The 25,311-nt window shown below is 48.4% G+C and overlaps 1 protein-coding gene across 16 annotated transcripts in view; it reads left to right on the top strand.

Annotated features, from left to right (window-relative positions):
• sei (potassium voltage-gated channel seizure) overlaps window positions 1-25,311 on the top strand; it is a 142,403-nt gene that overhangs the window by 80,733 nt on the left and 36,359 nt on the right. Inside the window, exon 1 of one of the 16 annotated variants that reach the window (XM_076373844.1) lies at window positions 11,420-12,707. The exons of the other annotated variants lie outside the window; for them this stretch is intronic. Within the exon in view, the coding sequence (XP_076229959.1) occupies window positions 12,450-12,707 (258 nt within the window). The 5' untranslated portion in view covers window positions 11,420-12,449. Of the gene's footprint in view, window positions 1-11,419; window positions 12,708-25,311 lie in introns of those variants that run through there. 16 annotated transcript variants of the gene reach the window in all.

Raw genomic sequence — 25,311 nt, 5'->3', positions numbered from 1 at the left:
GTATTATCGGGAATAAATAAATCGGCCGGCCCTTAATTAATGGGTTTCCCATTAGCGATTCTTTCCCGTCAGCTGCACGACATAAATTTCCCGAGTCAATAACTCGCGGACTCTCCGCTTCAATCGTATGGTGTACAATTAGAAACGCGTTGACCATTGTGTCCCCCTAACAGGAATACTCCATTGTCCTTCCGGCCTATTAATACTCGGACACAATGAAACACAATGAGTGATGGTATTTGCGTCTCTCAAACAAGGCAGGAACAGATTGACAGCAGTTCGAAAATAGTAATCACCGTCGCTTTATTCTCTTGGCCCTCCTTAATTAAACGACACGATCAATCAGTATTTACAGATAACGTTATAATAACTCGAGGAAGTAAGTCATGCTCGCATTTCTCTGTATTCCAAGTATCTATTTAAAAACAACAAATCAGGTCGAATTAAGATCACAATAACCAAACGAAAACACAGATTCAGTAAACAATAGAATGCGATTCGTACCCGAGATTCTCGCAATACAATTTTCAAAGTATATCAACTGACACTTTAGAATCTTCGAATCGAAAAAATCGTCATTCCCTACGTATACTGCCACGACGAATTTTCCAAAGGTCAGAAAGTAACCAGTGTCGACTTCCCAGTTCGAACTACATCTTTTCCACTCGTTCGTTAGAAACACCCTCCAAAAGAACAGTCTGCGTGTCTTCCGTTTCCGTCGACCGATCGAGTCGATACCTAGTCGTGAGTAATTCACGAGGTGTTTCTCATTTGTGGTTGGAAATCGCTGTTCGATTTCCACGAGGTAGGCCGGCGAAGGTCATAGCCACTGCGTGGTGATCAATGACTGACGTCCTTGTGTCGCGGCTCGTTGTAAGGCACCGGGTTCTGCCATAGGCTTATTCCATGCGGCCGGCCGCAGGTGGCACGCGTTAGGCCGCTTTCACACGACGATACACATAATAGCGATACGCGTGTAGGATACACAGCGGAGAAGTAAACGTATCGGTATTTTTCTATCAATTATTCGTCTCTTAATTACAACGTTGGCTATGGTTATCGATGAGAGCCGACAAACTGCTTAAAAGCGGTTAGAAAGGTCGAGAACAAAAATATTTAGCAAATGTAGCAGATGAGAGTGTAACGAAAAAACTCTAATACGAAATCATTAGTAATTATTCTTAAGTGATTAGTATATTTAGTATTTCCTTCTTTGGAGGACACTTGCATTGTACCGCTTTCATGTCTACGCAAGTTAACAATAGAACTGAGTTCCTTTTTTCGTAATGATTGATACCTTAAAAGCATTGAATATTCAAAAAGATGTCGAAAATAAACAGCACTTGAATACTATGATATCCGAAGAAATTGAAAATAATCTATTTTTAGAATTTTTATAAGTATAAAATATCAGTCGTATTAAATATTCAGTAGTACTAGTATTAATTCAACGTTTCGTTCAGACACAAACATGATCATAATCAGCTGAAACTTTCAATAAGCATCACAATTTCCTTTCCCAAGCGTATCACGCTACATACACAGCCTTGTGAAAGCGGCCTAAGCCTCCTCCGACCGCGGCGCGCTACATTATTTCGCAGCTTAGGTCAGGTTTTCATGTGGCGGCCGATTCGCGCAGAATCGAGCTGATCCGCGTGCGTGTGCTGTGGCGCGCGTCTCCTCGCTCCGAGCGCAAACGTTCGCGGGAATACCGGACGCCGGGCATCGCCGCGGGAAATTCGATAGACGCGAGGTTCGACAGTCGATCCCCGGATTATTTGTCGCGTCGAGCTTCGTCTGTGTGCAACAGTTTTTTCTCACGAGAAGAAACGACCTCGACGTCTTTTCTCATACTCGAGGATCGGTGTTCTGAACCGCTGGTTTTTCGGGGGAATTTCAGTGTAACGATGGCAGCAGAAACTGTTCAGTGACACTCGCAAAGAGAACGTAGGTCCTCGAAGGGAATATCGATACCAGGAACACTTCACCTTGGCAATAAAACGCGCCATCGCGACGCTTGCCTCTGGCTCCAGCATCCTACACGATCACTGCTCAAGTTGACAATAATTGCGGACCGGAAACCTCGCAGCATCCACGCGCAGGATTCCTAACAGGCTTCGCGGATCAAGTCCTCGACAGCTTGTCCCGCGTTTTCGGAATTGCCTCCACGGAAATGGAGCTACTAGACTAATTCCTGCGCGCAACACGAAGTCAATTAAGAGTTTCGTCGAGTAGAGGAGGCACGCGTGTTCCAACGAAGTGCTCGAACTACCTCGTCGACTAAGAACAGAAGACTGAATTTCTCAGTATCCACGGAGATGTTCCACGCTTTTTCACGATTTTAAGATAAGAGAGAAGAGAGAAAGAGGGAACGGTGAGGAACTGTTCTAAAAATACATTCGGCGAACGATATTGCTGAAGAACATTCGTGCGTCGAGGGATTCGCTCTGATTCGCATGAACGCCGCGCCTGAATGCCCTAAATGAGCGATGACGACGAAAGGGTGACCGACAGTGACCAGGAGTGGTCCGGCAAAGACCATTGGGAGGCGGACAGCGAGGCGGATTCCGAGGTCGACGCTGCTGACTCGTGTGAACTGGCGCCCCATAGTGCGATGAGCGTGGGGGCTGGCAGGGTTGACTCCCCCAGCCCCCAGGACATCCGGCTCCTCCACGATCTCGTCGAGGACCTCGCCAAGGAGCAGGATGAGAAGGCCAAGCCGCGGGCTGAGCAGGTGAGCCACTACATTGAAAATCCGCTCGAGCGAATTTCACGAAAATTCCATGTGTCAAGCAACTGAATCTATTGAAATGTCACTTGAATTGTCTTCGAAGACGTGGCCCTTGAAATTAAAGATTCGGACACCTGAACAGCAAAGGAATGAGAATCGTTTTCTTTTGCGACTGTCACGAGACATTATTTATGGATGACAGGATAAATTTGATTGTTTATCGAACTATCCGTGAAGGATCTAGTTAATCGTGTTCACTGAAAATAGATTAACCGACAAAATCTGACTGAGATTACACTTAGTTACCTTAGAAGTGATTGAACTTCTTAGATCTGAAACTTAATTGATCGTTGGAATGAATTAATTTCGAGAACGAGGATTCTTTTAATACAGTCAGTTGTCTTGAAGTGTGATTATCCACGAATAGCGAAATGGATTTTCCATTTTATTTAACGAAGTCCGGTGTCAAGTTTTCATGGCTGACCCGCGGCTCGTTCCCTCCGGAAACCGCGGCTGAATATATTTCCATGACAAATGTCATTAAAAAACCTCGCGTTAACAGGAGGGAACCTCGTTAATTCCGCGCGAACTTTATCACTTAACATTCACCGGGAGTGGCGCGCAACGCGGCAGGATTGTACACAAGAGTTTCTTATTCTCGCTCTCCGCGAGTGCATTCGTTGCGTTACATGCCGCCGCGAGCACGAGGTCTTTCGTGGATGCTCCCAGCCGTGCACAAACTGCTTGAGCGTGTCATGCAGCAAAGGGGAAACTTGTAACGCTCGCAACGACGGTTTCGAGACTCTTGGACTCCTTCTGGCGGAACCCGCGAATTGTTTCTAGCGTTCTCAGACAAGGGAAATCTCACGATTCCAGCCCTGATGTTTGCGAAACCCGCGAAAGCCTCTAAGAACTCGGATCTTCTTTGAAGTCACTCGGAGAACTTGAACAATCGTGTTTACTCAGCATTCAGAATTCCGAAACAAGTCTTATTCGGTTCCTCCGCCGACGAATTGGGTCGTAGATGTTTCTACGTCGCCTATATTCTGGTGAGAACACCCACGGCTGACCTACATCGAGATTTATGGGTTTGCAGCGGCGACGATGCGAACATCGATAGGTCCGCCGGTGTTCCCGGCGATTCAATTTAATTGGCAACGGGTAATTTGCAATTAAAATGTATCGATCTTATTTAATCAGCTATCGACGCTGTTGTACCATGGAGAAACGGAAATCGCGGTGGTATTGTTCGACTGTAACTCTTGTCAGAAAATACAACGAACAATCGAACATTCTATCGTGATGCACGATCAATGAAACCATTCTTTCCTCGATCCTTTAAATACTTGACAGGATTTCGTCTTCCGCTAATGCAAATCACCGACAGATTTTCGTATCTCGTCGTTGGTGCTCGTCGACGAGTAGCTCTCCAGGAGAAGGTTTCTAGGGAAATCTAATACTGGAGTGTCCCGCAAATATCATAATACTGTTCGCGAACAGAGTCAACGAGACTTGACGGGCAAGAGTTTGAAAGCAAATGTCCCGGAAATCTTTATTGAGCCAGCGGTACTCACCATTCAAGCTTCCGAGCTAAACCAAACATTCGTGTAATCTTCCCGGAAAAACCCGCGTTCTTTTCGAAAGTTTTCAGAACTGTATCTGCCGGATCGCAAATATCTCTGATCGGATTCGAGCCAGGGCTCGCGGGGAGATTTCCATCGAAACGAGATTCATTTCCATCTCGCGTCCACGATATTCCCGTCGCACAATTAAACCAACCATCGAAAGCAGCAGATAGGAAATCAAATAGAATCTGGTCACTCGAATTCCTGCCTGGATGATGATTGCGTTACCCGGGGACTTTTATCGGGTTAACGAACGAAAGATAGAGGGAATTGGGTCGCCGTTCCGCGATTACGTTATTGGGCAAGAGATGAAAAAGCAATCGCGACGCGATTAAGAGAAGCAGACGCTTTCCCGGCACACTGTTTTTCATTCTGTATTTTCATTTAGACCTAGCCATTCGCTGAAGCTCTTTTAAGAGATACTAACGGTCATGACGGAAGGGTTAAAAAAGGAATACGATAGGAACAATTAAGGTTTAATCATAAAAAACTACGACGAAAAAGATCACGTTAAACCTATCATTGTTACATTTACAATAAGATATATGAAGAAATCAACGTGCTTCATAAGAATGTTATCGCGAGCAGTTCTTCAAATAAGTGGCAAAAATTAGTGTTCTTTCGTTAGGTCTTCTACTAATATTGAAACGAAAGCCTGCGATGAAATTTCACCCACGATAGCCTCTAAGGGTTCGAGGCGACGAGGCGTCGCAGAACCCAGGATGGAATTTCCGGGATCCTCATTTTCATTTAGTGTACGGAGAGTCTCGAAAACGCTGTAGGAAAGTTTCCGAGCCCGTTCGTTATACATTGAACACGATACAAATATATTTTTCCGTGGCTTGATACCATGTATGAGCTATGAAAATGATGAACCGCGGTGGAAAGTTCGTGAATAATGTGGAACCGCGGGGGCAAAAAAGGGAGATAATGGGATCAACGTGGCGCGCAAGTAAAGCCTGAATATCAGAAGACCGGCCCGCTCGATAGGAAGCGGAAGCTGGGGGCGGAAGTTGGCACGTGACATCGACACTGCATCCAGGACACGTATCGTTTGTCGGAAAGTTGGACGGGAGGAGGAAGAAAAGGACGACGGAATTGAGGCCATTCACGGCTGGGATGTTTACCGTTGCTTTTCTACATTCTTCGGAATGGAATGCTTTACATATTCCACAATTTAGAGGTTTCTTCTTTTCTGTTTCGCGAAAGGAGAGCGAAGGGAAATACGTCCGTGCGCTCGACGTCGGCGAAGAAAATATTTTTCGCGAAGTTCGTACAGTTTCAAGTCGGTTTTCAAGCGGTTACAGTAATGTACACGTGTAAGGTATCGATCCCGACGATCACGTATTCAACCCCATACTCACCGACAATGCTCGGAATTTTCATAGCCGCGTAATTGGCAATATGGTTAGCACCGAACTTATCTCGACCTAGATATCGAGCTGCGACAGCGTCGTTATAAATAACTAGTGTTTAATTAATTCCGCCGTAGGGCGTGTCGACGTTTCGCAAGGGAATACCGACTGAAACATCTCTCTTAGGACGACTGTCGTGCGCATCGGTTTTGATGAAAGAAGAATTAATGACAGGAACAAAGAGCGAAAACGTGAAGAGCGAATTCGGGGACGAAACCGTGACACGTTTACGCTATGCGCAGCGAACAAGTGTCTTTCGCGGGCTGAAAGAGAGAGAGAGAGAGAGGGAGAGAGAGAGCGAGCTGCACAAAGCGCAGGAAATAAGTTGATGCGGTGCTTTCGCTCTCGAGCGTCCGGGACGGGATCGTTTGTCGAATGGCTGAATGAGATGAACGGGGAAAGGGTGAGGAACGGATGTGGGACGGGAAGGAGATCGACGTTCCGGAATAGTGGCTATTACACGGCGCATCTCGTGCCGATTAAAGGGATCGATTGCAATACAATGGATGGCTCGGTGGATCCCCGACCGGCGTCAATGAAAAACGCAGTCGGCCAAAGTGCAGCCGGGGAAGAGGATTAAACCCGACACCTCAAAACTGTGGATTCGCGTCGACGCTCGTGCCAGCCGGCTCCCGCGATTTCTTTCTGTACGAACAATGCGCTGAGAAACTGTACTCTGCTTGATAAGATTACCGCGTTCTCTTTCGTGAGAGGGAGAAATGTTTTGACTGTTGAGAGGCTTTCGTTCGGGAGCAGCGCGGAGTGTATGTCCGAATTGGTTTTAGCTGGAGTTAGAAGAATAACGTGTCTGAAAATTGACTTCTTTGTATGTAATGAAGGTATTAACAGAAATATTTTAAACGTTGAGAAGCATTAATCGAGGACATAGGCTTGAATATCTTGAAGGAATGACTATAAGTTTGAAGTATCTCATGTGCGCTAGTAGCTTGATTTAAAATTGATTTTCCATTTGGTCTAATCTTAGAAGCAATAAATCATCGAACTCGCTATTAAAGAATACAAGAGTCAGCGATTGACAAGCAATCAAATTCGACCCGAATTGCTCCGGTTGAACACCCAGAAGCGGCCCTGTTTACCGCGTCGCTCGTTTTACGAGAGCCCCGCTATATTTGTTCCACCGACAGTACCGCCCGGAGCACCTTCCCGGATGAAGAAGCGCATAGTAGACCCTTTCTCTCTCTTCGAGCGACAAAAAGTCACACTAGAGAACGCGGAACGAAATCCCTGGCTTAGGGGACGTGAAATTTTGGAGCACGTATCGCGACGATCTTCTCAGGTACGTAGGAAAAAATCTAGGCCAGACTCTTGGCCCAAGAAGTGCTCCGTTCGAAGGAAACGCTTGAAGCCCGTTGAAAAATAGGAGTCGCCGTAAAAACGGTGCGGATGAACGACTACGGAATCCGGAGTCGTCTAGTTATTGCGTTCCGCGTCATGTTCCCGGTGAAAATTCGATCTTGAAGTGGTTTTCGAAGGTCTCGCGGTCGGCAACCATGAAAATGGGTCAGCCGAAGATCCACCAGCGATCTCAATCCGTACACTGCGACGAGACCATTAAAACTTCGCTGAATCCTCTCGGCGAGCCCGGCAATTCGTTACGAGCGGCGACAACGAGAGTCGCAACAACCAGAACTCCCGACTTCGAAATGATCCTCATGCGCTCCGGCCCTCGAGCCGCGAAACTGGAACACCGAAAAAACGAATTCGTCGGAAACGAAATCTCAAATTCATCGCGTAAAGCAACGACAAGAGGGCCCGAGGGTTCGCTCGAGTTTCCAAGTCGTTTTCGAACGCTTTGTCCCGGGGAACAATAAACGCCGCGACAATGGCAGGAGATCAGCTAAAAATTAACCCGCTCCCCGGCATTCACGGCGAGCAGCAAACAATAAAAAAAAAAAGAGAAAGAAAGGAGGAGAGAGAGGAAAAGAGAGATTCTCGAATCCCTCGGCGAAAATTTTCAATTCGTCGGCACGGTACAACAACAAGGGGCCCGGGGGCTCGAGGAGGAGCTTGTAAAATAAAGTCAGCGGCGCAGATGGCCGCGAGGATGTCTCAAGTCCTCCTCCGGTCCAGGGAGGAGAGAAAGAAAAAAAGGGGAACGGAACAGTAAAGAAATCTAGGCCAGACCGTGGGAAAAGTCGTGTTAAGGGGGAAGACGCGGAAGACGACCAGAAGAGCGCTGTGTGGGCGAAGGAGGAGGCTGCAGGGGGAGGGACAGTGGCGAGCAAGGAATAACTGAGAAGAGAAAAGATAAAAGAAAGAAGGGAACGACAGGAGAAAAGAGAAAGAACGATCGGGGGAGAGCGAGCCGCGCGACTGCACAATGTGCAGCAGCCGCGAATGTCAGAGAGGCGGGTTGGCGGCGGGTGGCGTGGCCGCTCGCGCAGAATCTCTCCGTTCGGGCGCACAGGCGCAATAACGGGTGCTCTCCGTCGTCGGTGGGCTCTCGCTCGCTCGCTCGCTAGCCCGCTCGTTCGTCGGCGCTGCCGCGAATCAATAAGCGTGAGCACAGGTGGGTCGCGCCGGTGTCGGGTGGCTCGGCGAGACTCGACGCTGGTGTCCGGCACGGTGGTGGCGGGTGGCGGTGTCAGCGGCACGGGGCGAGCATCAGAAACCGACGCTGTGTGACGACACACGACGACTGGCGGTGGACCGGGACGAGAGAGAGAGAGAGAGAGAGAGAGAGTGAGAGAGGGTGGGAGAGAGAGAGAGAGAGAGAGAGAGAGAGAGAGAGAGAGAGAGAGCGGCGCAACCAAACGGACGCAGCACGATCTGCGACAGGAGAGACGCCGCGAGAGAAGGAGAGCGATCGCTGTTCGCTCGCTCGCCGCTGTGTTTCTCTTCGTTCGATCGAAAAGAGGGCTCGCTCGTGATTGCCACCGGGAGCCGAGGATCCTCTCTCGCAGTGGCCGGAATATGTCGGTCGGAACGGACGTCCAGACAAGCTGGAGCCGTGGACGCGCCCGTGGCATCGGTCCCTCGGCCCTCCCTTAACCCGCTTTCCACTCGAGAACAGTCCGCGCACCGTGAACGCTCCCTGCGTGAATGGAGGAACTCGTCGAGAACCGGACGGAGCACGAACTACTACCCTGCTGCTGCCGCGTACGGGATCATCACGACGTCCGTTGAGGTCGAGCACGGACAAAGGCGCGTACCTCTCGCGGTATACACGGTGACCGATTGTGCGTGCGTGAATACGTCAGGAGTATCTCCGAGGCTGTGAAGAGTCGAGCGGACCAGCTCGGTGTGCTTGGTAATCGTTTCTACAGGCCGCTTGACCGCTTCCTCCTGCCTTCTTGTTTATACCGGGCTACGATATGGACTCGCTCGTCCTCGTTCCCGCGTCGTCCGTCCAGTCAACGGGTTCAGCAGCTTGAAGGGGTTAACGCGGGGTTTCGGGTATCGAAAGATCGAGGATCGAGAGGGGCTACAGCTGCCGATGGCCCTCGTGGCGCGCGAAGTGAACGAAAAATGCAGCGAGTGACACGAGGCCGTAGCACGGGACGAATACGTCGCGTCGCGACGACGCGCGACATCCACGATCGTTCCGGTGTGCTGTGATCGGTTCGCGATTCCATCCCCGCGGAGATTCGTCGTCGACGGGAGCCGAGCATCCCCGCCGCGCGGATACACTGGAGCCGACGAGAGAGGAGGCGGGAAGTTTCGTCTCGTCCGGAGGTGGATCGATCGTCGTCGGTTGTTCCGTTGGATTTCGTTAGCCTTGGACTCGCGCGAGGAAAACGCGTTGCCGCTTCCGTCGCGGGGAGCAAGGCCGCCGGGAGCGCGACAGATCGTTTCGTCGGTCGGAAGGGACGCGGCGAGAAGTGTGCTGCGTTGACGTGCCGGAGTGGAACAGGGAGAGGAACGCCGAGGGACGGACATCGTTACGATGAGACCGCGCGCATCGCTCGAGGATCCCTCAGTATTAGATTGTCGTGCCAAATCCGTAGAAGGCTCGCTAGCTCGCAGCGGACCCGCGCTTCGAACGGAACACACGGGGGTGCCGTGAAACGAACGCGTCTCCGGCGGGTCGTGTTTGTCCGGGGCCGAGAGCGAAAGGAGCCGCTCGCCGTTTTCCCGTCGCGTTGTCGTCCCAGCGGACGACGGACGGGCGGAGAGGAGGACGCGGAAAAGGAGGACGACTGAGACCGAGGAAGCGGAAGACGAGGAACAAAGGGAAGGGACTGGAGAGGAAACGGAAGAGAGAGAAAGAGAGAAAGAGAGAGAGGGAGGGAGAGAGGGAGTGAGAGAGAGGAAGAGGGGGTGAAAGAGGGAGAGGCCCCCCCTTTTGTTTTTTTCCAGCTTTTTGTCTTTTCCGCGATACCGTGCTTGCGCATTGCGCAATATTTCCCTGAAAGACGGGAGCAAGCTGAATCGGGGGTGCTGGAGTGGGGAGAGGGACGGAGAAGCCGGGAGAGGAACAAAGAGAGAGGGATAAGGTGAACGTTGCGATCAAGAGAGAGAAAGGGAGAGAGGGAGGGTGAGAGAGAGAGAGATAGACGAAGGAAGAGGAACAGAGAGGGAGAAAGGGAGAGTAGAAGCGGAGCAGAAGGAAAATCGTGAACGAGACTGACATACTTGAGAAAGTCACATAATCCCGACTGAGACTGTCGTCGTGTTCCATCCATTACGTATTACTAATTACTAATTAAATTAATTATCGATAAACCGGGCCGGTCGTATCCGTTTGGTTCGACGCGCGGCGGAAATTAAGAGTTAAGTTTTAAGTCAACGACCCTTTTACATTTTATATACCGATGTTTTGAAGAGAAAGCACAACCGAAACGAACGACTCCTTGCCGAGCGCGAACGCACGCCTGTCCAATGATCCAGCAGCGAAGAACCCCGTGACCACGGTACGCCGCGACGACTACGGGGAAACCACGGAATTTTTACGCGACTTAACCCTAGTAGGATAAAACGAACCAACCAAAAGAAGAAGAAGAAGAAGAAGAAGAAGAAGAAGAAGAAGAAGAAGAAGAAGACGAAGAAGAAGAAGAAGAAGAGAAAGAAGAAGAGGAAAGGAAGACACCGTCGCAAAGTAATTATACCGTTAAGCGAGTTAACCAAGTAAGCAACCACCGTGTGTGTAAACGCGCACATTTTCCGAATTTGAAAACCGCACACGACACTAACGCGCACGAAACTTCGAGCACAAACCGGCGGGATCCACGTGGTCCCGTGTAAACGTACATTCACGTAATAAAATATTAAGTTGAAACGAGAGCGAACGGAGATCGGACGATCGAGAGTTCTCAGCGACGAAAAGAGGAAAAGAATAATTAAAATAAAAAAGACCGAACATAAATCGTCGTCGAGTTCGAACACCGACGGCCAAGAACTGTGTGCCCAACTGTCTTTCAAAACGTCGAAGTATTAGTCTAGAAGAAGAAGAAAAAACACTTTTTGTATTTACTCACGGGAAACGGCTAGATACCAGCGACCCCCTATACACGATCAACTCTACCAAATACAATCAATCCTCTCTGTGATCTAAAGGAAGAAAAGAAAATATCCAAATTACCAGCAGCGATTCGCGCGTGAAGCTGCTAGAAGAGCAAACTGGGATAGCAGTGAGGGGAACCAGAGGTGCATGTGTGTGGTGTGTGTCTGAATAGGTGAGCGAGCAACTCCGCCAAAATTCAGCTGTTCAAGGAAAAACTGTCCAAGTCCCAGCCTCCGGGATTGTCCTCGAGGGAAGAGCAGATAGCACTGAGATCGGTTAAAGGTCAATTGGAGACAGCTGGCCGGCCGACCAATCGTCTGCCGCCTCCGGTGGTGATAAGGAGGAAGCAGATCCCGCTGAGGCCGGTGTCAGCCAAACAGCCGGACTCGAGTGTCGCGGAGTCTAGCGTCTCGGACGAGGGCGGTCGATCCGTCAAGGAAGAATCGAACGTCGCCGTCGCGGCTGTCGCTGACGGCAGGACCTCGTCCGAGTGCTGTTCTCCGCAACCCTTAAGACACCGAGACCAGCCGGCAGCTAGCTGGGCTCTGACCGAGGCCGATAAGGTGCGAGCGCAGCAGGACTCCAGGCGGAAGTGGGGCTTCCTGGCGAAGTCCGCATCCGCGAACGGCACTGCCAGGGTGTTCACGGAGGCTGGAACGACTTCGACCAGTTCGTCGTCCTACGACCGCGATCTGCCGGGCCTATCGCGCCGGCCGATCGAGAACGTCTCGTTGGAGTTCCACAGGAAAGAAGCTGCCACCTCCGTGGGCCGAAGCTTCACTAGCCGAATCAGCGACAGCACCTCGTCGGACTTCCAAGAGGAAAGTGAGCTGTCTTCGGAGGAAAGGGACGCTCTGATCGAAGGGACTAAGACTCCCTTGACAGTCTGCAGGAACAGGTTAACGAAATTCGGGGCTAGAAAAAGGATAGGAGCTGCCTCTTCGGCGAGGGAGCATTTTCTGGCCGGTGATCGTTTGCTTGGTCTCCGGGAGAACACCTCGTCCAGCTCGTCCACGGTCAGATCACCGATCGAGGACATCCCGGACGAGGTTCGCGAGGGGAAAGAGACTCTCGGCGTCGACCCGTCGCTCGGAAATCCTGCCTCCGCGCCCACTACCTTGTCCCTGGACAGGAAGATCGCGTCCTGGACGAAGGAGGGCAAGGATCTGCTGGTGAAGTCGGTGTCCTCGGCAAACACGCTCGCCCCGACGACGATGACCTGCATAAAGTCCCCTCGAGCGATGTCGGAGCATCTCTTGGGGCAACTGGAGGTCCCGGTGACGCCGACGGTGCTGGGCGCGCTACGCGTCAAAGGCGGCTCCCTGAAGGAGGGGGACAGGAGCGAAAGGGTGACCGATGTGCCGCGACAGAGATGGAGCAGCGTCAGGGTCAAGGGTGGTAGTACGAAGAGTCTCTTGCTGGAGAACGGAGGGCCACAAGCCAAGCCGCTGAAGGGTGCTCTCACGGCAGAGGTATTCTTAGTAGTTGATTAAGATGTTTACCGCATTAATTAAGGCCCACCGCCTGCTCTTGCCTTTGCAACCTCTCGAGTGGCTCGCACAATAAAACATGTGCACCTACGTGATGACGATCTCAGTCAGCTCGCGATATCTTCTCGATTCATAGAAAGCTATCTTCATCCTCGCGTATTGTAACGGAGAAACCAAGTACTTCATTTAGGAACGTTCCTTTTCGTGATCTACTTTACAAAAAACATTTTCCCGTTCGATGTTTGTTCTTCGACGATCCACAGGTCCCCCTATCGAACTCTGCTCGATGCGCAAGTTCTTCCTTATTCTATCAGAAATTTCCGAGCGTGAATTATGCGATCAATGGCAAACACAGGCCCCTCCCCGGAGCCAACAGCCTACAGAAGTAGCCGGCCATCGAGTTAATCAAGTGTTTGCCGTGTCGGGGACACGAAGTTCGTCGATGATTCCGCGGGACAATGTCGATCCCCGAGAGAGTCTCGATTCGACGAGACACTCTCCGACGACGATCCTCTCGAACTTCCACCCGGGGCCCGTGTCACGATCTCCCGCGGAACGAAGTTGTCCCCCGCTTCACTTTCGCCGCGATCGATCTGCCGTGCCGCGCCGCGCCGCGTCGCCTAAACTCCCATTCTCCCTTCGATATTTCGCGTAATGGTACTAACGGCGCGCGGTTATCGACACGGCCTACTTGGACGAGCCGCGATTATGGCGCAGAGGGAACCGACACGATCGAAGCTCGTTCGTTTCGTCGGAAGCGGGAACTACGTCGGGCAACACGTTCCACGGTAATCAATTGCCCTCGTATCGCCGACAATCGGCCACTCGATCGGGTCGATCGAATCGAACAATGCCCGTCACACGTGCATCGCCGCTGGTAATACCCGATGCATGGAACTGGAATTATTTAGCGGAGGATAAAGTTTGCCCGATTGTCTTTATTAATTCATCTCTGACCGTATACGCCGTCCGGTGCAGATCGCCAAGATACGAGCTGTCCTTTTCTTCCCGGGTGATATTTGGATTTCGTCTGCCGCTGGAAAAATGGTTTTCAGTATTCCATCGATTCCCGCGTTCCACTTTCGCGGAGTTGGACATTCATCATCGACGATAGTTGGACGGTTTCCTAGAAAATATGTAGTGCGGAACGGGCAACATTTTTTTAAACACTGAAAGGAGAATTTATTGATTATCGAGGAACAAGCATATCGTCGAACTTCCTAATTTTTACTCGAAACTCCCTGTACCTTTCCATGGAAATGGAGAGAACGGTGGAGCTGTTGTCATCTGAACAGATCTAAACCCGCGCGTCTCGGTAACAAGAGGCGATCAGTTCTTCGTCGTAACAACATCGTTTATCGACTGGAATCGACACGCGGCCGCCGCGGCGAAGTGGATGAACAGTCGTGTGTGCATCGGATCCGCGCGGCGTCGCTCGCATCCGCGCTATTTTCAGCGCGCGTGTATGCATTCTGAAGCAGCCATAACCCGCTCGGAAACGCGCCGCTCGATGCACTCGAATTCTTTGATCTCTCCGGGTTTCTTATTTTCGGAACCGTATAACCACTTCGCGTCGCTCGGCTCGGCCCCTGGCTGACTGAGTTAGGGTTACGATTCCCCATCCACGGATTTGTCACCGATTTCCTCGATGATTTACACGTCCGAAGAATACAGCTGAAAATAACAGGGAGCAGAAAGAGGCAAAGACACGTTTCCCATTTCGAACAGAAACCCGTACTCTGAGCGACTGTCTCCTATAATAAATCATTCCTCAACAGGTCCCTTAAAAAGCTGTAATTTACCGATTGTCTTCGATCCTTCCACAAAACATCGACACAATAACACTCTAAATCTGGGAACACACGAATGACGTCGATCAATTTATGTACCAAACTTGATTTTAGTGGACGTTCTCCCGAAATACGCTCGTTCGAGAATGCGCTAATCTAAATGGTCGAAGGTTCGCGTGGAAATAGATTATTTCGATCCAAGAATGCCGGAGACAAAAAGAGGACGGCGTTTCCCTATTGGAGATAATTTCGCGAGGAACGTCCGCGGGACAAGGCGCGCGCACGAGGGGACAATAATAATCACGTGGGAGAGACGTAATTTAATGAGACGTCAAAGGCAGCCGGTGTCGCGCGCGCTAAAAGCGGATACGAATGGAATTAATTTACCCGATACGCTCTTTTCTGCGGCGGGTCCGCTCGCGCGGGACTCGCTCGAATTAATACCGTTGAAAGCCGTTGTGTCAGTCGTCGGCGGGTACAAACGCTGAGACGAAGTTGTTTTTCTTCTTCCCGCGTTCGCGGAGTGGTCGGACGATAGAACCGCAAAATCGGATCCGCAGTCACGGATCACAATTAAGGTTGCTCCTCTCGAGCTTGGCGCGCCGCGCCGCGCCGAGTCGCGACGTCGGCGTCGTGGCTCTCGAGGCTGTTCCGTTTTTTAATTAATTCGGTCTCACGCTTACCCGCTCGCAGCGAAATAACGAGGCCGTTCCCTTGAGCTTTTCATACCCGGGACTTTTCCCGTCGATCGTTTCCTTTTTCTTCGGTCAGTTCGCGGCTGCCTCGGCGACGGTAATATTCTTCTCGGCGCGTCCCGCCGCGCTCGACCCGCGACCCGTTCTCCTCGAAAGCACGCGGAAACATGGTAATTCCATCCAACGCAGTCGCGTACCGACGTGAAAAGCGGTCGTTCTTTGAATTTCTTTCGAGACGGAAACGATTCCGACTCGTTCAGCTCGCGGCGATCGTCCCTCTGTCGCGGGCACCGCGATGGAAGTTGAAAAACGGAGTAAATCAACGAAGACGGTGCAGTATATCTCCATTTCCTGCGTGGGAGTCGCTGGAATGGAACTCGAGAAATTCGTTCGTTATTTTCGAATCTATTTACGTGAATTGAACCCGTTTGTTTTTTAACTTCTCCCGGCGAGCGGACGCGTGTGATACGGAATACCGATGAAATTTGAACGTCTTTTCGCGTCGACTTCCGGGATTCCGATGAAGCTATCAGAAGAGAGAATTTTCAGCGGACGCGCGCTGGAAGGAGACGCTCGCTCGTCGGTTTCTATTTAAAATTCCATTACGCGGGAGAGATCAGCGCCGCAGTTAACTTCCTTTATTTATTATCGTTGCATTAAAGTTACATTCCCGTTTCTCATTCGTGTTTTCGCGCGCAACGGGATCATCGTTCCTCGTAGAGGCTCGTAGAGGCTCGCGAGGTTTCTTCGAACGGCGCGTCACGTTTTGTGGGTTAACGATCGCGCTGCTTCGCCGGGCTTGTTTCTGGAAGGCTGCCGTCGAATTATTCATTTGTGTACACCCGAGGTTTCTGTGTTTCGTCGCGGAATAGCCGGCGGAACGCTGTCCGGCCGATATTTACGTATTAGATGCCTGAAAACACATCCGCGGTCCCGTTTCAAGCCGGATACGCTCGCGGCGGTAATTGTGCTTTACGACGGACTTTGAAACGAAACGGTACAATCGCATGTCGTCTATGAATCTCGGGTGGCGTATTTGTTGGTACGTCACGTTCGACTTCAACGGCGACCGGAGCTTGGTATCCACTTATTTCTGTCCGTATTTGCATCAAAAGATAGAGCAATAGGATTTGGGAACAGTGGTTCGTTTAAGGGTGGACTCCACCTAGAGAAATTTTCGGTTAAAAACTTTTAATTAAAAACCTCTGATTTTTTCAGAGTGTATGCTGTGAGCCTTCTGCTGTATATTTATATTTTTTCTAAGTCAAAATGTTACAAAATGACGTAGTTACTCGTTAGCTTCGGTAGTCCTGTTCGTAGAACATCCATTGTTGACGGACTCTGTTGCGAAGAACTGTAACACCCAAAGATAAAGAAAAGCGAATAACTGCGTCATTTTGTAACAGTTTGGCTTAGAAAAGATATGAATATGAAACAAAATGTCAGTTATATACCGAAGAAAAATCAAAAGTTTTCAATTAACAGTTATTAACAAAATTCTTATAGGTTGCCTATATTTAAGATGTCTCCAAGTGACGTCCACCCTTAAATATCGCATCATTTCTTTGACGTGACAACGTTTCGTGTCTTCGAATTCTTATTATGTCACCATTAATAATTTCTATGAATCCACAAAAATTTGTTTGTTCATCTTAAATGCACGTTTACCAACTTTGTACATAAGGTACTGATAACAACGAAATACTGCCTTGCTTCGATTAAACTCAGACCTATATGTAACGAATAAGATTGATATTTGTTTAATTAATCCAGAAATCTTCACTGCGGGTCACTCTCGTTATTATGCGGTGAGAGCTTAACAAAGAGACGCGCGAAAGTTCCTCGCTCGCGCGTAGCGGCGCCGACCCTCCTCCGCCAGCGTCTTCGCGTGATTAACGACGTGACGCACGCGCGGCGAGCAGAATTTTTTAGGCCAGGTCGCGGACGTATTTCGGCGGCGTGCAACGAGCACCGAGAAAACGAGAGATATCGTCGGAAATATCGTTTGGAAGTCATTAATAACAAACACTCGTCGATCACTGAATTCAAAGCTCCGCCACGGATATTTATTATCAAATACTCTCACCGGTTTGTTGTTGTTTCGCGCTACTCGCGCTTTCTTCGTTCTTTTTCCCCGTTCGCGAAGCAAAAACCACTATCGCCATTGTTCCGCAAAGTAGCTCGTTACGCTAATTATACGGTGATTAATGGACGGCGCACATATTGCGTTTCGTCAAGAGAATTGAGCTATAAGGTCGAGGAAAATTAATAATCACGGTATTAGCACTGAGTACTAAAGTACCGCGACCGATCCAATAACCGGTATTAATACTAGAACTACCGGACGAATCAAAATTACCGATTTCAAGATTCTTATTTCGCTATTACTGTGATAAAGGTGCTTCCGTGAGAAATTCCAAAATAAATTCCTGCATTTGTGCAAGTGCAGCAATAGGAAGCTCTTAAAATCTCCAGAAATCTGCTTTCATAATTTTGATAACAAATTATAAATAGCCTTATTGCTCGGTAGTTCTATTGTGAAAATTTCATTTAAAATTCGACATCTTTCGATTTAACCTTAATTAACCTATATCAATTCTTATATTGTTCGATTGGTCGGTCTTTCAATTTCTGTCTTTCATTCTGTTTATCCACTAAGAATTATCGTCCAACTTATTTGCCTCTTATAATGCAATCTTATAACCAATTATTCGACTCGTTACAGTAGAAATAGGTTATTATAAAGCGCCAGCACGTTTCGTGTTAAATGACCATTGCATTTTCGCGATTTTCCTCGGCTGTCGCCACACGACATCGTATTTTTGCATTATGTAATAATATACACGTACTGTGTCGGTGCCTTTATCAAATACGTGCGTCTTAATCCCTCGTCAATAAAGGAGCTGTTAAAATATTCCGAACTTCCAACGGAGCAATCTGAATTATACATACAACTTCCCAACGCCGGAGAAACAGAAAACTATGTACTAATCTCTCGTTATTTGAATAATTCAATCATATGCTCTCCACTGTCTATTTTAAATATGAAAGTTCGATGCCTCCGGAATGACGACATTCGTTCTCCAAGCGTTCAACGAGCTTTCACAAGCGCGCGATTTAATTTTAGTTCGATTTCAGTTTCGTCTTACAGCTACAAATTAAATAACCGATCGTTCCAACGACGGCTCGCTGTTTACAAATATTCGACGAGAGAAATCTTCGTAACTCACGGTTCGCAGGCGCGCGTATTTTTCATCGTTCGACGCGATGGAGGCGGTTCGCCCGCTCGTGGGGCGACGAAGTGTATCACCGGGCTCGCGAAATGCCAATAGTGCGTTCAACGTGACCTTTCCATAGACTCGGGATCGATGCGTTACGAGATTAACACGGCGTAACGAAGGATCGGCTAACGAACTGCGAATAAGCGCGCGTTCATATCGAATTCATGAATAATCTGCCGGGATCCGCCGCTTTTCGTTATTTCGTTCCGAGAGTTCCATCTCGGATGAATGTGTGTATGTGTTTCTTTTTTTCAACATTTCCAGACGAGAGGGCATTAAATTGTCGAGTAACGGGGAATTCCCGGTTAAACGTCGTTCTTCGAATAATTTCGACCACGTGTCGAATGATTTAACTTCTTTTCCTAGAGCTCGTTCTATTTTTACTTTCTGCGACGTGGTTCATTACGCACGGAACCGAACCCAGCGTCCGCCCGTTACCGTGCGCGTTCGAGTTTCTCTCCCCCTTTCGATATCGCTTTCCGGTTCGATCAATTTTTCAAGCATCACTCGAGGAACACGGTGGATCTTATCGCGACTTCGATTTCCCGTTCGGACGTTGTTGGCTTTCGTTTCGCGTCAGTCTATCCTATCGCTGGAAGAGCTTCGTAGAAATTTTATTTTTAATATCCTATTTCGTTGTGTCGCTAGTTCAACTGCTTTATCGAGGTTCTATTCTCGATAGAATATATTTCGCGTCGTGTTTCTCTGTCAGCTCGAGACTTTCACGAAATCGATGGAGTTCGAATCAAGGACGATGTTATTATTATAATATTGATTACAAAAATGAGTAAATAATATACAAGATATCTTCATGGGATGCTTTATTCCTAAGGTAATAGTGTTCCAAAATGTCTCTGATATTCGCTCGTAGCTCAATAGAAACCGCTGGTCTGATCATGGATCGCCGTTTCTACTTACCGCGACTCGCGTCAGACAGAGTTTCCATTATCTACGAAACTATATATAACATGAGCACACTTCATTCTACGTTTTCTACTGACTTCTGCGTACTCCATTAACACAACCCACATGGTCGAAGTGGAAAATCCATTAAAATTTATTCCAGCTTCGGGAAACCCAAGGTTCATTACCATACGAAGGAAATTACAGCGGATATTACGTTCGGCCGTAAAATATTCGCGATCGAAACGAAACATGGTGATCGATCGTTTAATTGTGAACAATCTGCAGTTGAGTGGTAATTAAGGCGTGATTTGAATGAGAAAAATTATTGTCACGCGACAATCTACGCAGCAGTGAATTCTTTTTCCAAGACGTAACTGGGTTAAGCCACGTTCCCTGCTTGAAGCATGGAAAGAGTTAGACCGTTCGCGGCGACTCGTGACATTAACGCGCCGCATCCGACTGGAAGAATATAACTCGCGCGAGTTATGTTCAGCTGACATATCACGTCCTGGACATTTTTCTGCCGGTGTCTGCAAAATATTCGCCGCATCGAAATCACCCGTCTATCTTTATTTACCTTTGGATAGTCAAGCGATGCTCGAACTTCGACTTCTTTGTCCTTCTAACTGAGTCACGTGACAAATTTTATGCTATTTTAACGCGTTGAATGCCGCACGATTTCACGTAGCAAAATACACGAAATGAAAGCAATGTAATATCGAATGACTTCATTGAGTCGTTTCATTATTATTGCACCCTTCTCTTCTCGAATGTCACCTCATTAGATAGCATTAATTGTAATATAAAAATATTTGCAAATAATGATCGTTTAATTGATTGAATTAGAATAATTCGATTTTCAACGTGTTAATAATTGGTTTGCAACTGCTAAAAAATATTATTTACTAATTGCGTATTAGAATAAAATACTTATAAAATTTTTCGTTCGTTTTTGTTATTTTTGTCCGGTTAGGAGTAAGGATGTTATATCAATAACTTTATCAGTAACAACTTATTCAAGCTACTGTGATTTTTATAATGGATCCGACCTATAATTTCGCCAGAGAATTAATAGAGTAGAATAGGCTGAATAGAAACAAGGAAATATCCATAGGAAAAGAAGGATTTTTAAATTTCCCACTGACTCATTATCCAGTTAAGAAATTCAAACTCTCAGCTATACTGTATCCTACTTCACAAATTTATTCCTTAACGTTCCACTTTATCGCGGAGAACTTCAATGGAAAAGAAGCATGTTTCTTGGCCGCATTTTTGCATACAATTAAAACATCGGACACGTTGCCAGAGAATTAAGTCCGCGGCACGGTAATACCTGTCGCGGGGCTGAGGTCGGTCACGTTACGAGATTAACGTGGTACGTTGAGGGATCAACACATCGATAATTCCTCTCGCATAGCACACACATTCGTGTCGAACACGTTAGCTCTTAACCGTATCTAATTACGGATAACACTCGGACTTTAGAACGTTCGCTTCCGTTTCTCTCGAGTAGCACGTGTCTGCTTCACGTGCTGTAAAAAATCTGAAGCACTCGTTCGCATGTTCTCCACATTTACAGCCAGATCCATTGTTGACCTAACAATCGATCAAACATTTTCACGATACTCTTGTTCCTCCGCTTCAGCAATCCTTTTTTAACGCTGTACTTTGTAGCCTTCCCTCAAACAGCTTTCACTGTTCCATTCCATCCGGCCAAGGGTTCAAACTGTTCCCTACAGGCATCCAAACTGGCTCTTCCTTTGAACAATTAATATTCACTGTTCTATTTGATTGAATTTAAAGTTAAACTACTTCCCAAAATTACCAATAACATCATTAACCCCTTACAATCCTACGTCAAACACGTCCTACAACAAATTTCACTATTTAACACTTCGTTACGTACGAAAGTAGCACTCCATCTTCGCAAACGTTCTCCATCAACCGCTCTAAGGTACCACATCAAACTAGAATGAAATTAAACATCATCAATATACATATTCACTACAAAATGAAAAACAAAGAACGCATATAGTACAAGAGACGTATTGTTTCTTAGCGTTGATCTTCTATATGAAATCTTTCGATTTCGTAAATCCATGGCGACGCCGATGTCGCCCCGGCAGACAATAAAATCGCAGACTCTCGTCCTGCCCCTCGTGACATCTAGTTTCGGCACGGTGATCGTCGACGGGGATAGAGAGAAAGAGAGAAAGAGAGAGAAAGAGAGAGAGAGAGAGGGAGAGATCAGAGCAGATGTTTTCTGAAAGCGTCTCAGGCCGGTCGCCGAAACGGCCGCGCTCCGCTCTTTAGTTTTAGCGCGCTAACGCGAGCGAGCGGCCGCCGCGTACGGGATCCGCACGGGCCTTCAGCTCCGCCGAAATTAGATCGTCGCGCTGGAATTCTCCTCGGCCCTGTCTTCGTCGAAGGCCTCCGCTTCGTCACTTCGTTTTTCACCGTCGCAGCGTCGTTCGCTTTCCGTCCACGCCCTCCGGCGCTGTCCGGAAAACTTTCCGCGTCTCTGTCTTCGCGAGAAACAAGCCGCAGCGGCCTCGGTGCAGTGAAGTACGCATTGAAAATGAAGCACGGTGTACTGCCATCGGAAAAGAACCACCTCCGCGTTGTCCTCCAGTTGACAGATGAAAATTGGAGTTGTTCGTTCGTCGGCGTCGAAGCATCTTCGGTGCAGCGAGAATCCTCGGTGAGAAGCTGTCTTCGAGAAGATCCAGCCACCTGTGCGATCGATAGCTTCTCCGTCGTCTTCTGGTAACTTATCGTTCAGTCCCGATGAACAGATCCTTGAACAGTTCCCATCGGACGCTTCGTTTCCCTCGCGGAAGCTGTTGTTCATTCAAACGATTCCGATCGAGAGATCCAGCGGAGAGAGCTCCGCGCTCCCACTGCGGCCGATCGCGTTTCACCGATGAAAACGACGCGACTTGTCCGCATCGGCGTGACAGGAAGATCGTTCGGTGTGTAGATCGGCGGTAGGGTTTCCGTCTAATTGGATTCGAAAGTACCGGCAAGATAAGCCGGTAGATCTTGCGGTATCTATCGATGAGCCGATCTCGTCGTGGACGAAAGGGAGAATCGAAGGCTGCGAAGGTCGCCGCCAGCTAACTGGTCGAATGTAGTAACCAGACGCACCGGAAGTGCTTGGGGAACTGGCTGAGGTGATCGAGGGGATGGAAGTAGGAGAGACACGTGTCTGCAGTGGAGTTATTTCCGTGCGGTGGCCACGATGTCGCGGATTCGAACGTGCTTTCTGATCGAGTGCTCGTGACGTTCGCGTTCCTCTCGGGAGGCTAGCGGTGCGGAAGAAGAAGAGGAAGAAGAAGAAGTCTCGCAGGTGTCGAGGAGTGTGCTAGAAGGGTGGAACAGGTGGTTCCTTGAACTGTGCTTGCTTATTTTCACTTTCGAGTCTAGAACACGCGGAGCACTCGAGCGGCCGGCGCGCACAGAGACGCGAAGCGACGCGACGCGACGTTCTCCGCTCCTCGGAGAATGACTCTGGAATTCTCCCTGAAACTCTTGGCAACCATGATGCGCTCCTACTTCGTCCAAGGCAAGAAGCAGAAGTTCGGCTCGACCCTGTCGACGGTGATCGATGTTCGTATACACTCCACGTTTATTATCCGCTCGCGCCGGCCCCTATCTTCGATCTGCGGAACCAGACGCGGCCGTACACTCTAGTCGATTGTTTCGCACTCACGCGATTGCTCGGTTGTCATCGTTGCTGTTGAACCCTGCTAGCTGATAGTCGGCCGCTGTTTGCGCGATAGTAATGGAATTAATTCGATGAACGGCCATTGGATCTTCTTAATTGAGAACCTTCCTTTTCCTCGATGGAACATCGATGTCGCAGAGAGTTCCTTGGGTGAATAGTTGATGCTTTGAAAAGAGGATATCGCAATTTGTACCTTTGGAGAATGACGTTAGATATTATTGGAAAAAGGTTGATTCGTACTCGGAAAATAGGATTTTTATATCGCAAAGTTATAGTTCTCCTTTTCCACCATGGATTAATTCCTTGATATCACTTGGTTCAATTCGAAAGATTGACATTTAACTCTCAATTTTCTATAATATAACTATATATGAAATATTGATAATTAGCAACGTTGAATCTGCCGTTGCTACTTCATTATAGAGAAACATATTTCAAATACAAGTGGGACCAATGGCAATTATCTCAGACATCATAGACAAATCGGAGCCTATTAACGATTATCTATCCGCGCCGCGTTCTCCCTTTTCATCGAAACGCAATAACCGAACTAGTGAAATAACTCGAAAGCCGCCCTCAGGAGCACCTAGACCACCCCGTGTACTCAGCCCGGCGCAGTAAATCCTGCTATTGCGCAATTCCCGTGTTCAATTCTCGTAACATGGCTCGTTACATTACTGCGCGCGTAAATCAAAGCGTCGTGTCCGCGTGTATTCATGGGCCCATTAATACGGGAACGCGTTTCAGGGCGGATACACACGGGCAGCGTGCGCGTATCCGACCGAAAATACGCGGAGCGTCGGATCGACCGCGGTCAACCTGGGCACAGAAGCCTCGGCGCAGCGGGCTTTCATTAAAACACACCTATACACCGGTATTTCCGACACGCAGAGACCAGCATCCCCCGTGATATCGGGGGATTTAACTTTCCACGGTTCGACGCCGGTTTCCTTTTCACGGGAGGTTGGATGGAGAACGCGATTGATGGAGAACGCGCGGGAGCCGATGCTTTCGCGTCGACGCGACCTGATTTCGGAATCGCGCGTGTCCAAGTGTCGATAGGTGTCTGATGAATCCGGGATCCCTTTATCATCCCCTCGCCGCGACATTTGTTTGCGCGGTTCAATATCGCGAAACAAAAGCGGACTCGGATGTTTAGGTAGAATACATAGAACCAGAGCTCGTTCTCTTAATTAAAAAAAGCTTCTTCGTTTTCTTGGGTAAACTATCGCACCGGTGAATCGAATGAAATATACGCGATACGACCGCAGTTGATATTTCTCGCGAGAAAATTGATTTTCAGTGTACGCCCTCGGTGGAGAATACTGTGTCTGATCGTAGTCTTCTTATTCTACTTATTGGAAACCTGGATATTGATACAGTACTACTAGCTAGATAATTCGGAGCTTAGTTTAAAGAGACTTTGTATTGGTTATAATTGTCGATTTAGATTGGAAAGGTTCAAGTAGAAACTGTAAGTAATAGTCGGACAAAGTTATTAAAGAATTCTCTCGCAAGCAAGGTTTCCAACAAAAGGAAATGTCACGTTCCGCGTATAGAGATTTCACTCGCACGCGGAATCGTTTTCCGCGATTGACTGAATTCCCCCGAGTGGCTGGTGTGGTTTACAATTTCGGAGAGCAGGCTCAAAGGGGATCAGTCCTGCATATATTAACGGAAAAGAGGTCATTTCCGCATAGCTGCCGCGAACGAAGACACGAAAGGAATCCGCCGACTGATCTCCTCAATGCTCCATGATTCTGGCAAGGGAAAATCTCGGATAGAACGAGAAGAAAAATCTCGTAATTGTATTCCGACTGTTAATTGAAAGTCGCACTTCGACCTCGGTTTTTTCAGACGCAATCAAGAGCTAATTACACCGTGGCAGCTTAATAATTCCAGGTCACGATTCGATCGACCCTAATACTTAGACCTGTTGGTCGGCCCACGCGACTCGAATTGATCAAGAATGTCTATATAGTCCCATCGAGATGTCAGATACACCGTGCGCCCTAATTAACGGTTAAACCTGTGCGCCGACTGGTTACGACTCGACTCAGTCGATACCATTCAGTCTCCGCGAAGCTGAGGTCTCCTAGAAACACATCTGAATCCCTCATTCGAAGTCCTCCCACCGAATCCTCTTCCCACGTGATCATAACTAATCAAACGTCTACTTGCATCCCA

The sequence above is a fragment of the Nomia melanderi genome, chromosome 14, assembly GCF_051020985.1.
Source record: "Nomia melanderi isolate GNS246 chromosome 14, iyNomMela1, whole genome shotgun sequence".
NCBI lineage: Eukaryota > Metazoa > Arthropoda > Insecta > Hymenoptera > Halictidae > Nomia > Nomia melanderi.
Note: the sequence above shows the minus strand (reverse complement) of the source record. Positions and strands in the feature narration are given on the sequence as shown.